Below are 14,859 nucleotides of genomic sequence, written 5' to 3'. Positions count from 1 at the left end.
AGAACTCAAAGGAGAAATGCACAACCCACACCCTGTGGAGACGCCACAGCCCTCTCTCTGTAACCAGACCAAGGGGACCAGAAGTCACCAAGGCCACAGAAGACCTGAACACCATGGCCAGCCACCCCGCTGTCAGCGCTATGTGTAGAACAGTCCATCTAGCAATGCAGCCCCCGATATTTTCAAACACGTATGGAATGGCCATGAAGGAAGCCCATAGGCTGGCTCTTAAACCAAGTTGCAATCAATTTCAAAAGCGCTGAAAACCCACAGGGCGCATTCTCCAAGCACAACAGAATTAAATTAGAAACGGCTCAACAATGAGTTATCTGGAAAAGCCTCCGTACTTGGAAAGCAACACAGGCAGAATGGCTTCCTCGCTCCCTGTGCCAGCCTCAGAGCCGGAGCAGACACCATCTGGGACGAACGAACGGGTGACCGTCTCTTGGGAAGGAGCGGTGGGCACCTGCCCAGCCCCCAGCCCCTTGTGGGAGGGGCCCCAAGAGGCAGGAAGCTCCGGGCTCATCCTCAGCCACCCCAGTGGCAGATCATCTGCGGGGAGGGGGTCTGTGCACCGTGGGAGAGAAGCCAGAAAACTCCCTACCCCTCTCCCCCGGCAGCCCGCCAGCCCCACCTCATTCAAAATGAACCTGGCGACCCTGCCAGACCACCTGCCCGCCTCGCCCCAGGGAGGGAGCACAGGGTTTCAGGCCACACGGGCCCTGGACCCCATCATGGACCCTGACCATCCCTGCAGGCGGAATCCTGAGCCAACCCTGGGACCCCTGCCCCCACGGGTGCATGCCCCGTGGGACCCCTTTCCCTTTCAGGTGAGTGGAGCTGTGGAGGGCGGTGGGAGCGGGGCGGGGAGGATGAGGGACTTGGTCCATCCCCAAGGGCGAGAGTCCGAGCTGCCCGGGGAAGGGCCCAGCAGCAGGGACGGACCAGCAGAGAGACGCGACCGCAGCCTCCAACTGCAGGGAGCCAATTTCTGCCGACCACCTCGGCACACCCTCCATGCCACCCCGCCAACACCGTGCCACAGCCTCGGAGACCCACAGACTCCTGAAGCTAACAAGCAGCTGTTGTTTGAAGCCCCGGATGTGCAAGGATGCACAAGAGACCCCCTCCGTGGACACCATTTCTGGGGTGTGTCACAGCCCCCCCAGCAGGGGAAGGGGAGGGCACTCTGCCCCCTTCTAGTTCCTGGGGGGGGGTCTCCATGGGGAGTAGGAGGAGCCTTAAGGAATTTTTCAGTAATCCACCTCTTCTTTCCCCATGTCTGGGTGGGCTTCTCGCAGAAGGGAGTGGCCAGCACCTTCCTGCTGCGATTACAGTCACCCCAGAGGCGCCCTTGCTCCCACCTGAGTGCAAGGACCAAGCATCTGGGGCGGGGGCCACTTGGTCAAATGAAGCCAGTTGTTTCTCGGGTCCCAGGAAGGATCTGCAAGTTTGCCCTAGAGGAGCTGCTGTCTCTCTCCAACAATCTGAAACGCTGTTAGAGGAAGAACCACTCCACCTACTCCTGCGGCTGAACATGCGCCAGGCACCGTGCCACGCATCCCAGCCCATTGTACAGATGAGGAAACCAAGGTCCAGAGAGAGGCTCTTTGCCCATCACAGCACCGAGGCACAAAGACAAGATCCTGATGCGCACGGTCTGGCCAGGGCCCAGGCGCTGGAATGAGATGCCGCACTGCAGAAATTCTCCTGCGTCTACTCCCCTCAGCCCCCCACCCACCTGACTGTTTTGGGCCCAGGTCCCCAGAAGTCTGCACAAAAAATCCACAGTACTGGGACCAGCACTGTGGTGCAGTGAGTTAGCCCACCACCTGCAGTGCCGGCATTCCATATGGGCACTGGTTCGAGACCTGGCTGCTCCACTTCCGATCCAGCTCTCTCTGTGGCCTGGGAAAGCAGTAGAAGATGGTCCAAGTCCTTGGGCCCCTGCCCCCACGTGGGAGACCTGGAAGAAGCTCCTGGCTCCTGGTTTTGGCATGGCCCAGCCCTGGCTGTTGCAGCTGTTTGAGGAGTGAACCAACAGATGGAAGATCTGTCTCTGCCTCTCTCTCTAACTCTGCCTTTCAAATAAATTAATTAAATAAATATTGTTTTTTAAAAATCTGCAGCGCTTACATAATTCCAAATAGCATTCTGTGTAATAAAACGCATGCGTGTATCCAGAGAAACTCTTTTCTTCACGCAACAAATGTTTAATGAGCATCTATTAGGCACCAGACTTTGTTCTTGAAGCCCAAGAGACGAGGAGAAAAAACATTAAACAAAAAAAAAAGGCCATGCTGATGGAGTCACCATTCGGAAGGAGGAGACAGACAGACAGACAATAAACAATCAAGAAAGTAAGACACCTGGTGTTGCCACTAAGGGACTAGATCCACAGGAAGCAGACAGAAGCAGTGAGGCCAGAGCGGCTCCGAGGAGATGCGGACAAGCGTAAGGCGTCCGACAAGGCCTGGAGGAGCTGCAGGCACCTCCTGACGGGAGAGCACCCAGAGAGACCTGCTGAGAAGAGCAGGAGGCAGGGGCACGCTCGGGCGTGGAGGGGACTGCAGGGAGGGGGTGCAGGCAAGACTGGGAGATTCCGGACCTGGACCCAAAAGCTCGAGCCACGCGCCGGTAGGGTGAGCCTTACGGTGCCTGAATCACTCTCAATCTTTTTATTTATTTATTTATTTATTTATTTATTTATTTATTTATTTATTGACAGGCAGAGTTAGACAGTGAGAGAGAGAGACAGAGATAAAGGTCTTCCTTCCGTTGGTTCACCCCCCCCCGCCAAGTGGCTGCCAGGAGCCAGGTGCCTCCTCCTGGTCTCCCATGCGAGTACAGGGCCCAAGCACCTGGGCCATCCTCCACTGCCTTCCCGGGCCACAGCAGAGAGCTGGACTGGAAGAGGAGCAACCGGGACAGAATCCGGCGCCCCGACCGGGACTAGAACCCCGGGGTGCCGGCGCCGCAGGTGGAGGATTAGCCTAGTGAGCCGCAGCACCAGCCCTCACTTCTCAATCTTTAAAGCCAAATGAGAGGAATGGAGTGGTAGACAGGAGACGGAGACGGGCGTCTGGCCCAGGGGCCAGGCTGGAACGTGGGATGCCCACAGCCCACATCGGAGTGCCGGGTTCAAGCCCCAGCTCCTCTGTGTCTGATCCACCCTTCTGTGGGTGCAGTCTTGGGAGGCTCAGTGATGGCTCAGATGGTTCAGTCCCTGCCACCCACATGGGAGATGGGGATGAAGTTCTAGGCCCCCGGACCAGCTGTGGCAGATTGGGGAGTGAACCAGCGGATGGAAGCATTCTCCTCTCTCACTCTCACTCTCTCCTCTGCCTTTTGATCAATAAACTGTTTTTCTAAGGGGGGCTAGGATGAGAGCAGCCACAGAGCCAGACCTGGCAGGATGCTCTAGGCACCCCAAAGCCTTGACCTTCACTCTGAGTGAACGGAAGCAGCTCGGGCTCCAGCTGGGCCCTCGGGGCCCATGGAGGACCCCTCAGGGCATGTGGAGGACAGAACGTAGGAGGCGAGGTGACAGCAGAGGGGCCTGGGTGTTCCCGGCCCTGTTCCAGCTGGGTCGTAGGGCCACTTCCTCACCTGCCAGGTGGGCCCGAACACTCACCTGCGCAGCGAGAGCTGCTGGGACTGGCTGTGCAGGAGGGCGGAGTCCCAGGTCCCATCACGAAGTTTGTAATCTTGCAAATTAGCTTCCTGAACAGAAAACAAGGGGCGCCTCCCTCTGCCACAGGAAGCAGGGGCCCATCTCACACCATCGCAGCCACACCCTGGCCAGAAACAGGGCCCCACAGCCTCTCTGGGTGTGGTCAGCCCCGCTGAACCCCTCCAGGAGCCTGTCCTGGCCATACAGTGACAGTACCCACAGGGAAGCAGAGACCCAGACAGGGGACAGAACCAGCTCATGGGGGCACTCAGTCCACAGGAGGCAGGCAGGGGATCAGCCTGGGGGGAGGGGAACATGTGGCCACTCCCTCCTGGGGGCAGGAGGCAGCTGTGCGGTCCTAGCTTTCCAACCAGCAACTGGACCACACCCCTGCTGGCAACCTGGGCTCCTCCCACCATCAGGAGTAAAGTCCCCACCACTCACTGTGCACAGGAGACCAGCACAGCCTCACCCCCACTAACCACACCAACCTCAGCTCCCCTGCTGCCCGCTCCAGCCACCTTGGTCCTCAAACAAGCCAAGCACGGCCCTGCCCCGGGGCCCTTGCACATGCTGCTCCTGCTGCCTGGAACGCACTCCTACACTCCTCTCACCCCTTTCGTGGCCGACTCCTTCTCCCCTCAGGACTCAGCAGAGCACCCCCCTCCCACAGGGGTCTGCCTTGACCACCTCACCTGGAGGGGATGCCTCCACCCCTGCCACCTGGAGCAGGTCACTCAGTCTCTCTGGGCCCTCGCCTCCCCGTGTCAGGACAGCTGTTCCCTGCCGAGGTCGCGGCAAGGGCCCGAGAGGTCCTGAGCACGCAGCACTTGGCTGAGAACGGACACACACCAAGGCCTCGGCAAACATCACTGAGCTGACGGCTCTGGTCACTTCCAAGTGATCTTCCTGCACCGTCTGAAGATTTGATGATGGCAAGGACCTTGTCCATCTGTTCCAGCCACGTGCCGGCAGAGCACGCAATGCTTGGCCCACAGCAGGTGCCCAATGTCCACTTTTAAGTGAGTTTTTTTTAAGTGACACGTGCTTTTTATTAAAGGAGTCATTTATTTACTTATTTGACAGGCAGAGTGAACAAGAGAGGGAGGGAAAGGTTGGGGGAGGGGTGCTCTTCCATTCTCGGGTTCACTCCCCAGATGCCCACAACAGCCAGGGCTGGGCCAGGCACGAGCCAGGAGCCAGGAGCTCCATCGGGGTCTCTGCCTTCACAGGTGCATGAGCAGGAAGCCAGAGAGGAAGCGGAGCAGCCAGGACTCGAACCAGAGCTCTGGTATGGGATGCTGGTGGCACAGGTGGAGGCTGAACCCTACCGTCCATCACTGGGTGAGTGAGTGAGTGAGTGAATGAATAGAAGTTTCCCCGGCCCGCTGCTCGCTCTGAGCCCATCCGTGCTCCTCACGGAAGCCGCCCACCCTCGCTAGCAACAGGGAAGAGCACGACCACAGGTCCTGGTGGCTGATGGTCCCGCCTCCCCCAGTCTGCTGCAGCCTGCCCTCGGCCAGGATCGAGGGGTCATGTACAGGTCCCACCCTGGGAAAGGAGGCAGGCAGGTCAACAGAGACTGAGTGTCCAAATAGCGACAACAGAGGGGCGGGCAGACTCCTCGTGGTCCTGCAGGAGCTCAGAAAAATAAACCGAAAAACCCACGCAGGGCCGCAGGGCCGCAGGGCCCAGGGCTCCTCTGCTTCTGCCACGGACAACCGCCCGCACTTCATGAAGCGACCCCGCAGGGCTACGACGCTCCCCGTCCCAGCTCTAAGAGACCAAGGACACGCCGAAGGTCACATGGGGCAGGGCTGGAATCTGAACCCAGGCCACTGGGGTCTAGGGTCTGTGCTCTTAACCATGACCCGTGTGTGTGCGTGTCTGTGTGTTTGTGTGTGTGTGTGTGAGAGAGAGAGAGAGAGAGAGGAAGAGAGAGAAAGAAACCCCAGCCACACAACCATGTGAAAAGAGTAAACCCTATCATGCTAATTCCATGCACGCACACACCCGGATTCCCTGTGCTACTCCGTGCTATGCCCCAAGGCTGAGAGAGAGACCAATCCCCCAACACAACAGCGTTCAGGGTGGAGGTCACGGTGGGGATCTGCCCCATGTCGGCTGCTAGTGCCCAAAACACCTTTTTGGGGGGACTTTTGATCAGGCTGAGACACAGATCCCCAGAGAGGGCCGTGGACCACCCGAGCCCTCACTGCATGGCCCCCTGGCAACATTAAGACCCCATGATGCCCCTGGCTCGCCTGCATCCTCCGTGTCTCCTAAACTCCGGGCACGATGGGCTCTAACCGTGCCCTGGCCCCGGGAACGAGGCTGGCGGGACCTGGCACGCTGGCTCCAGGCTCAGCCCGGCTCCCACCATGCCTCCGGCCACAGAGCCTGTGTCTGTTGGAAGAAATGAAAAAAGTCACAAAAATCCGAGTGGCCAGGTGGTCGGAAGGCCAGCAGGCCCCTTGCTGAGGCGACAGGGATCTGTGCCTGAGGGCACAGCCCCCAGGTCTGCAGCTCCCTGCTTGAAGTCGGGACACTGTCCAAAAGCCAGGGACCTGGGCCTCCATGGTGCTTCCGGCTTCCGAAAGTGACGGATAAACCCAGCAGAATCATGAATGGGCCCCCAGGGTGCTCATGGAAGAACAGCTCATTCAAATGCCCACTGCGTCCCCTCATCCCCTCGGGCCGACCTTCTTCTGAGGATGAGGGTCCCCTCTGCCCTGATGATGGCTGTGTTCTCACAGCCTAGAAGGCTGCCTGGAGCATACAGCAGGTGCTCAGTAACACCCGCACCCTGACTGCACCCAGAGCTCCGTCACCACGCACAAGGCAGGGCCACGTCAGCCTGCGGACACTTAGGCTTTGATCCTCACAAGGCTTCCGCCAACTTCCCGATGATGCTCAGCCTGGCACCAGGGGGCCCATCCCAGGCCCCCTGCATCCTCAAGTGGGGGAACTTGGGGCCTTTTGGCTTCATTCTCGCCTACCCGCACAGCCTGGAGGCCTCACGGAGGCGGCATTGGCCCGGGAGCACAGCACTGCTCAGAGCCGCTCGGGGGCGTGGTAACGGTTAAGGCCAAGCAGCCCCGCTCGCCGGGTCCCAGGGGCAGCTCTGGCAGGCCGCGCCATCTCGGGACACAGCCTGGCCTCTCGCTGTCTCTGTTCCATCTGGAAACTGGGAGGCACAGGCACACCTGCCGCTTCCGAGTGCATACACAGAGCGGGCTTCACACAGGGCCTGCACTGTGCGTTAGCAAACGTGACTACAGCCGCACTTACCCAACAGCCATGATGCAAATGCAGTTCTCTCTGTTGGTGGGTTCTTTTAAAGACTGATTGATTTGCAAGTCAGACAGAGAGACCGTCCATCCCCTGGGTCACTCCCCAGATGCCCGCCACAGCCAGGTCTGGGCCAGAAACTTGGCATTCTCCCCTGTGGGTACAGGGGCCCAAGCACGTGGGCCATCTTCTGCTGCCTTCCCAGGTGCACCAGCAGGGAGCTGAGTCGGAGGCAGAGCAGCAGGGACTCACATCGGCTCTCCGATAGGAATGCTGGTGTCGCCAAGGGGCGGCTTAACCCGCTGTGCCACAGCCCCGGCCCCTGGCATCGTCTGTTCCTACAGCCACACGTGCGCGTATCTTCCTATGGAAGGGGTTCCCAGGCAGCACTTCTGCACCCTTTTCCTTGCTTGTATTCCCGCTGGTTCTCCGCCAGATACACACCCGGCAGCCTGCTCTGAGAGCTCCCGGCCCCGTGCTGTCTGCTCGTTTTCCAAAAGCAGAACTGTGCTACGTGTGCTTGCTAACGTCACCAGCTCGGTCACTCTGTCTCAATGGCTTCGGAATCCAAACTGTGCTCCCAACCCCCAGCACCCTGGCACGCCTCCCTGGAGTGAGACCGGGAGTCCAGAATCTCTTTTAAAAAAGAAAAGAAAAGAAAGAAATCATCACAGCCAATGCTGTGACAGTCCGCTAAGCCTCCACCTGTAGCACCGGCATCCCATATGGGCGCCGGTTCTAGTCCCGGCTGCTCCACTTCCAATCCAGCTCTCTGCTATGGCCTGGGAAAGCAGTGGAAGATGGCCCAAGTCCTAGGGCCCCTGCACCCACGTGGGAGACCTGGAAGAAGCTCCTGGCTCTTGGCTTTGGATTGGCTCAGCTCTGGCCATTGCAGCCAGTTGGGAAGTGAACCAGCGGATAGAAGACCTCTCTCTCTGTCTCTCCCTCTGTCTGTCTGTAACTCTACCTCTCAAATAAATAAATAAGAGGACTTATTAAAAAAAAAAAAAAAGGAAAAGAAACCATCGTCATGGCACAAAAGCACAGTTCTGGCGAGCAGCGCCCCAGTGAGAAGGGGAACTTGGGTCTCCTCCCATCTGGGTGTTCTTGACCCACGATTCTCTCCCCAGAGACACTGCCCCCCGCCCGGGGCAGAGCGCTCTGGCTGCTGGGAGTCACAGGGCTTTGTCCTCAGCCTCAGGGGCTGTGGCTGGATTCCCTACCCAAGGGTCTCTCTGCTCACTCAGACGAGGTCTTCCTCTCTGTCCACCACCCATTACATGGGTTCTGAACCAACCCAACCAAGAGGCAGGTGGCCCAGGGCTCGCGTGGCCTCCTCCTTAAGGAGGGGGTCTCTGAACCCCCAAAAGGCAGTCTTCTCTGCCTCCTCCCCCTCCCCATGGCCGCACCCCGAGCACCTACGACGTGGCTGGCACCGTCCTGGGAGCTTCAGCCTCAGGCTCGTCCACGCTTCCTGACGCGGCAGCACTACACCCATTGCACAGACAGGAAAGAGCAGGCAGGGGAGCTGCCCAGGGTCACCGCCATCGCCGGCGAGTAAGGCCAAGCCGTGACCACCAGCCCCACACCGCCTCCGCCCATGAACAGACAGCAGCATGGAGGAAGACCCCGGCGGCCTGACCACACCGCTCACCGCGGCCCGGCCCACTCTGGGTGATGGGGAACAGCAGTCGCGGAGGGGAAGTAACAGGAGGAAGCACGGGTGAAGGTCAAGGGTCGCAGAGCCAGGGTTCCAAGTCCTGTGCCACATGCCCGGCCCCTAGTTTGGACGCCAGAGGCAGCCTGGGAGATACAGGTTCTGGGGTCAGTGCAGCTGACATGATCCGTCCGAGGGGTGATGCCAGCGCCCATCACTGCGGAAACCACGGGAGAGGCACTTCAACGGCAGGAGGACAGTGCATCACCACCACCCGGCCCTGCCCGGCCCTCCCAGCACCGCTCTCCACACCGCGACCTCTAAACGTGGAGACCCACGAAGCCAGGCGGCCCTGGCCACCGGGCACCACAGCCTCGGCACTGTCACTCGAGACCGATGCAGCAACACATGGGAGAGCCTTCGACACACACAAAGCACCCCTCACGGAGCCCCTGGAGACCAGATGGGGAGGTTCTGGAGCAACCCAACGCCCCAGGCCTGGAACAGATGAAAACCACTGGTTCCTGTGGCCGGAGCTTACAGAATCAAAAGGAAACCTACTCAGAGCCCTATCCTCTTTTCTGCCCTCACTTCCTCCAGGCAGCCCTCCCTGATCACCCCTGCTCCCTGGAAGCTGGAACCCCACACTACAATGATCACATAACAGTAATTAACAATGACTAGTCTTTCTACACCTACTGCTCGCCAGGAACTGTTCCGAAAGCTTTGTATCAATGAAAAGCGCTCTCTGATCCTCTTTAAAAGCTTACTAAGGTCTATTATCTCCCCCTCACTTCTCAGGTGAGGACGGCAAGGCTCAGGAAGGTAAAGCCGAGTGGGCAAGGCCCCAAGTCCAAGGACCAGGCCCAGGCTGTCCGGCTCCAGGGCCCAGCCTGCAGCTAGCGCAGCGTTTCTAACAGACTGTCCCCTCCGTGGGAGAGGACCCCAGCCCACCCCAGCGGTCCAGCTCCCAGCAAGGGCCAGACCCGTCTCTGCCCACGCAATGAACGGCAGCAAGGGATTCCCGTGTGTTCTTGGAGCCAGGAGGCTGGGGGAAATCCCTGAGCTAGTACAAGCCTGGGGAGAGAGGGTGGGAAGATGGAAGACAATCAGAACCTGCCGGCGGCCGGGGAGAAGCCACGGTAATAAGCGGTTCCTGAAGCTCTAAGCCCCAGGTTTAAAAAAAAAAAAAAAAAAAAAAAAACCAGAAAAAGGCCTTGGGGCTACTCCTTCCGGGGCAGGGGGCAAGAGGACTCCTGCGGCTCCAGGGGAGGTCCAGCTGCTCAGGTTACACAGCCAGTCCCTTCTGGCACCAGCGTGGGGACACACCAAAGACACGGCAGGCAGGAAGCACGGGCGGACCTCCCAGAGTGCACAGGTGGCGAAACCCAGGTGGACGCAGCGGCAAGGTCCCTACGAGACCGGTGTCACCGTGGACTCGGCTCACAGCCACTCCCTCCCCATCAGCAACAAAAACTCACCCAACTCGGCAGACTCAAAGCACCCAGGGCACCGTGGGAGAAGAGACATTTTTTTTGTCTTATTTCTTTAATAAGAATGGTTGACACTAATCAATTTCCATTATCCTGGTTTCCTCTCCCCGCCTCGACACGTGGAGCCGAAACTGGCTCACCCCAGCACCGCCCAGGGCCCAGGGTGTGGGGGAGACAGGACTGGACCCCCCCCCCCGTTAATATAAAAATCGCCCGTGTTTCCTGTTTCTTCTGCGGCCGAAGAGGAGCAGGTTGTGGCTGGGCAGGGGAGCGAGGGGCTCCCCGAGGGTCCCCCACTGCTCAGAGCCACGGGGCTCTCTGCACCCAAGGCCAGCGGATGCTTTTGTAAACTGAGAGGGGAAGCGCCACGAAAGACAGCCAGCCCGGCCTTATTCTCCCAGGCTGTTGTCAAAGGGTCGCTGGGCCAAACGGTTTTCAAAGCCTCTGCATGCGCCCCTCCCCCTCCACACACACACCTCATTTCACAGGGTGAAGGGCTCTGGAGTTGGAACCCGGCCCTCACCCAGCCGAGGGGAGCCCCGCGAGGCGGACCCCAGCGGGCCCCTCTGTCCCGCGGAACCTGCGCGCTCCAGGGTATGGCCCTGGCACCAGCCCTCCCTGCACCAGGATTAAGACTTCCCGGGAGCAAAGAAGGGAAGTAAAGGAGGAGGCAGCAGGAGGCACGAAGATGAAAGCGGCCGCCGTCTCTAACTTCCACCCCAGACCCGCCTACCCCACCCCCACCCCCACCCCCACCCCCTCCCCCGGCCCCGGCCACTTTTCTCACTTCCCAGGAGAGAGAGAAGCGGCCCCCTTCCTCCCTCTCGCAGAATTAAGAGAACCACAGCTCCCCGCCGGCGGTGCAGGCACGGCCTGGGGCTGCCCAGTTCCCCGCCCAGCAGCCGCACCTGGCCAGCGGCGCGCCCCTGGGCGAGTTACTGCGCCTCTCAGCGCGGAACCCCTGCGCCCTGCAGACCAGAAAACGCGCCTCCACCCCGCGGTCCACACCTGCTAAGGGCGCACGCCCGGCGCCCCGCACACGGTTGCTGTTTCACAAAGGCCGAGGCGGTGGTTTTGCGACTTGGAGATGGGGGGGGGGGGGTCTACACCTCCCCCCCAGTCTGAGTCGGAAACCCGGGCTCAGGCGCCGGCGTGTGCGCGGCGGGTGGGCGGGCTGCGGGGTCCCACCCTGGGGCTCTGCCCATCCCGGGCCCGGCTCTGCTAGGCGCGGAAAGGCGCCGGGAGCCGGGGCTCGCAGGCTCTGCGCCCCCCACCCCCAGGAGCCGGCGATGGTGCACCGGGCGGCCAAGGCGCCAGCGGCAAAAAGACGCAGCAGCGAAAGCCCCGGGCGCCCGGGTCCCGGAGCCCCCGCCTCGCGGATGTAACTAATTTTAAAACTATTTGAAAGGCGGGGAGGGGAAGAAAAAGACAAAAGGGCAGCAGCGCGCAGTGGGGGTGAGGGGGGCGAGGACCGGAGACCCACAGCCAGGAGGCGACGACGCAACTCCGAAGGAGCCCGGGGCGCCCCCGTTCCCTGCGCGCCCGGCGGGGCGCCCCCGGGGGCGGCTCCCCAGACGCCCCCCACCCCGAGAGGGCCAGCGGCCACAGGTTGTGGGGGGCGCCCTGCGCTGGGGGGCGAGCTGCCCCGCGCGCCCCGGCCACACTCACCGACTGCAGGAAGCGCAAGGTGCCCACGTAGTCCCGCTCGGTGCCCAAGATCTCGTTGAGGACGCACAGGCGGAGGCGCAGCTGGCGCTCGGACTCCCTGGCGGCCGCGCACGGGCCGGGGCCGGAGCTGGGCGCAGCGGCGCCAGGGCCCCTGGAGTCCTGGTGGGCACCATCCCCGGCTCCATCGCCGCTGGGCTCGCTGCCGCCGAGCGCCTCCATGCTAGCGCGGCCGCGCGACGCCGGCTCCTTCCCCCCGCGCGGAGGTCGCGCCGAACCGCGGCGACTCAGGCGTCCAGGCGCCCCATCCCGGACGGGGCGCGCCGGCAGCCGGGCGCAGCAGCTGGCCCGGCGGAGCTGCGGCGGGCGGGACTGGGGGCGGGCACCGGGGCCGGGGGCGGAGGCTGCGCGCGGAGGCTGGGCGCGGGGCGAAGGGGGCCGGCCCTCGGGGCTCCCAGACGGCGGGGCCCGCTGCCGCCAAGGGAGCGTCTGCCAAGTGCCACGCCGCGCTCGGCCGCAGAGGCGCTCGGCGCGCGCACCAGGCGCCCCGGGAGGCGCGGCGGCGCTCGGCGCGTTCGCGCGGGGGTGTCCCGGGAGCTCGGGCCGGACCCCCTCCGGAGGGCCCGAGGGAGGCCACGCGCGCGCGCGCCCGCGCTCCCAGTCGGCGCCGGGACGCGTGGCGGCCCCCCCACACCCGCCGCCGCGGGCTATGCCACTCCCACCCGGCACACGCGACACCCGCCGCGCGCAGCCACACGCACGCAGACTGGCCGCCCCGCCGCGCGCGCCCCCGGAAGGCAGCGGGGCGGCCGTGGCCCGCGCGGTGCCGCCGCCGCCGCGGGACTCCGGGGCCCACGGGTGCCCCCGGGCGCTGCCGCGACCTTGAGAAGGAGTGTGCGTGGCTGGCGCAAGCTCTCTCCAGTTCCCCTTTCCTGAGTCTTTCTCCTTTTTCCCTGTGTTTTAGAACTTGCCCCGTGACCCTGAGCTCTGTTGTGGCGTTCCCAGGGGAAGCGTGACCTGCTGCGGGGCCGCTTAGCCCGCGGCCAGTGCCCATCCCCCACCACCCAGGACAGGGCCTTGGGAGCCCCCGCCTCCGGGCCTCCAGTCCGGCTGATCTGTGTGGCCTTGGGCCTGGAACGGCTGGGCAGATGTCCTCACGTGCCTTCGAGCACGGGGCTGGAAGGTGAGATTCAAATCCCAGCTCCCTTGCTCCCTGGGAGAACTCCAGCTGGTTTCCTTGCCCTCAGACCCTCGGTGCAATGGGCCTACTAGCGGAGCCGACTCCTGGGTCGATGGAAAGTCCTTGGAACAGCGCCCTGCGCCTTATTTATTGCTTTTGCATGTGTGAAATGCCCCCCTGGCCTGGCCCCTGTCGGCACTGGGTTGGACTGTCTGTGCGATGAATTTCCTGACTCACCAACATCCCCCTCCCGGCTGGAATCCCCTCTTGGGCAGGAGCGATTGCTCTCCCAGGGACTTCTGGGTAAAGACTGCAGGTGCCTGCTGGGCTGTGGCTTCTGCCCTCCCAGCTCTCTCAGCGCGGTGCCGTTGGGGGTCACAGGCAAGGTGGGGTTTGACCTGGGCCTCAAGGGGACCTCCTGGGCAGGGTACAAAAGAAGTGACCCTGTCAGACTGGGGGGTGGAGTGGGTCCTTCTGTCGAGGTCCTTGGGGAGGCTCTGCCCGGTGAGCTCTGGCTGGACACGGCGCCGCCCTGAGTCTCAGCTGCTTGTTTTGAAGTTAATCCTGGGGCAGGCATTTGGCTTGGGAGTTACGTCACCACTCCAGACGTCTGCATCCCACGTCAGAGGGCCTGGCTCAAGTCCAGGCTGCTCCATTTCGGATCCAACTTCCTGTTGATGCACCCCCTGGGACGCAGCAGGTGGCGGTTCAAGTCCTACGTCCGTGTCAGCTACATGGGAGACCCAGATGGAGTTCCAGGTTCCTGGCTTTGGCCCCGGGCTGGCCCCCGCTGTGTGAGGACTTTAGGGGAGTGAACCAGTGGATCTCATACCTGTCTCTCTGCCTTTCAAATGAAACAAAAATAAATAAGTGAAGATGTCTTTTTAAATAAAGCAACCCAGAGGCCGGTGCTGTGGCACAGTAGGTTAATCCTCCACCTGCGGTGCCGACATCCCATATGGGTGTCAGTTCTAGTCCCGGCTGCTCCTCTTCTGATCCAGCTTTCTGCTATGGCCTGGGAAAGCAGTGGAGGATGGCTCAAGTGCTTGGACCCCTGCACCCACATGGGAGACCAGGAAGAAGCTGCCACCTCCTGTCTTTGGATCAGCGCAGCTCTGGCCGTTGGAGCCAATTGGGGAGCGAACCAGCAATCCGGTGTGCCAAATGGGGAGGGCGTCAAAGGGGGCACCGTGACCGCGGAAGGAAACGGGCTTGCATTTGTGTCCAGCGCCAAATCCAGGTGACTTTGGCCAAATCACTTCCCTTCTCTGAGCCTCAGTCGTCTAACTTGTAGCAATGGGCGTCTTTGTGAGAGCAAGCCTAATGCACACTTGGGGGTCAGATCATTCTTCATGGGGGGCCGTCCTGTGGACTGCAGGGTATGGAGCAGCATCCGGCACCCGCGAAATGCCAGCAGCACCCCTGCCCAACTGCAAGAACTGAGAAACATCTCCAGACCTTGCTGAATGCCCCCCACCCAGAGCCAGGAGTGCCCCCGGTTGAGAGCCGCTGATAGACGTAAAGTACCTGAGAGCTGGCACACAGTGGGTGCGCAGCAAATGATGATCAGGGAAGAATTGGACCCCACGCACACACAGGTCCCCACGCTTCCCCCAGGAACGGGCACACAGCGCAGAAAGACTCAAGTACTGTGCGTTTCTGAACCGAGCCCACACAGCCCACTCCCTCGCTCCCTCAGATCCCTCTGAGACATCCCCCCCCTTGCCGGTCTCCAGGGAGGATGGCACTGAGACAGGAGGGGACTGCGAGCCCCCTGCCTAGGCTCTCGGTGCCTCTGCCTCATCTGTGACCTGGGGAGCTGACACCAGGGTCTCGGTGGCCGCAGGATTCCTGAGTGCCTCCTGGACAGCGTGTGGAGCTCATGGGTGGGCAGCGCTCG

The 14,859-nt window shown here is 61.7% G+C and overlaps 1 protein-coding gene across 1 annotated transcript in view; it reads right to left on the bottom strand.

The window, feature by feature from the left end:
* The window catches only part of PREX1 (phosphatidylinositol-3,4,5-trisphosphate dependent Rac exchange factor 1), a 161,815-nt gene extending 149,426 nt beyond the window's left edge, over window positions 1–12,389 (bottom strand). Inside the window, exon 1 of the mRNA XM_070051408.2 lies at window positions 11,783–12,389. Within this exon, the coding sequence (XP_069907509.2) occupies window positions 11,783–12,001 (219 nt within the window). The 5' untranslated portion in view covers window positions 12,002–12,389. The remainder of the gene's footprint in view (window positions 1–11,782) is intronic.
* Between the last annotated feature and the right edge of the window lie 2,470 nt (window positions 12,390–14,859).

This window comes from Oryctolagus cuniculus, chromosome 11 (assembly GCF_051225735.1).
Source record: "Oryctolagus cuniculus isolate XC-2025 breed Fujian yellow rabbit chromosome 11, ASM5122573v1, whole genome shotgun sequence".
Taxonomy (NCBI): Eukaryota; Metazoa; Chordata; class Mammalia; order Lagomorpha; family Leporidae; genus Oryctolagus; species Oryctolagus cuniculus.
This window is presented reverse-complemented; position numbering and strand designations above follow the sequence as displayed.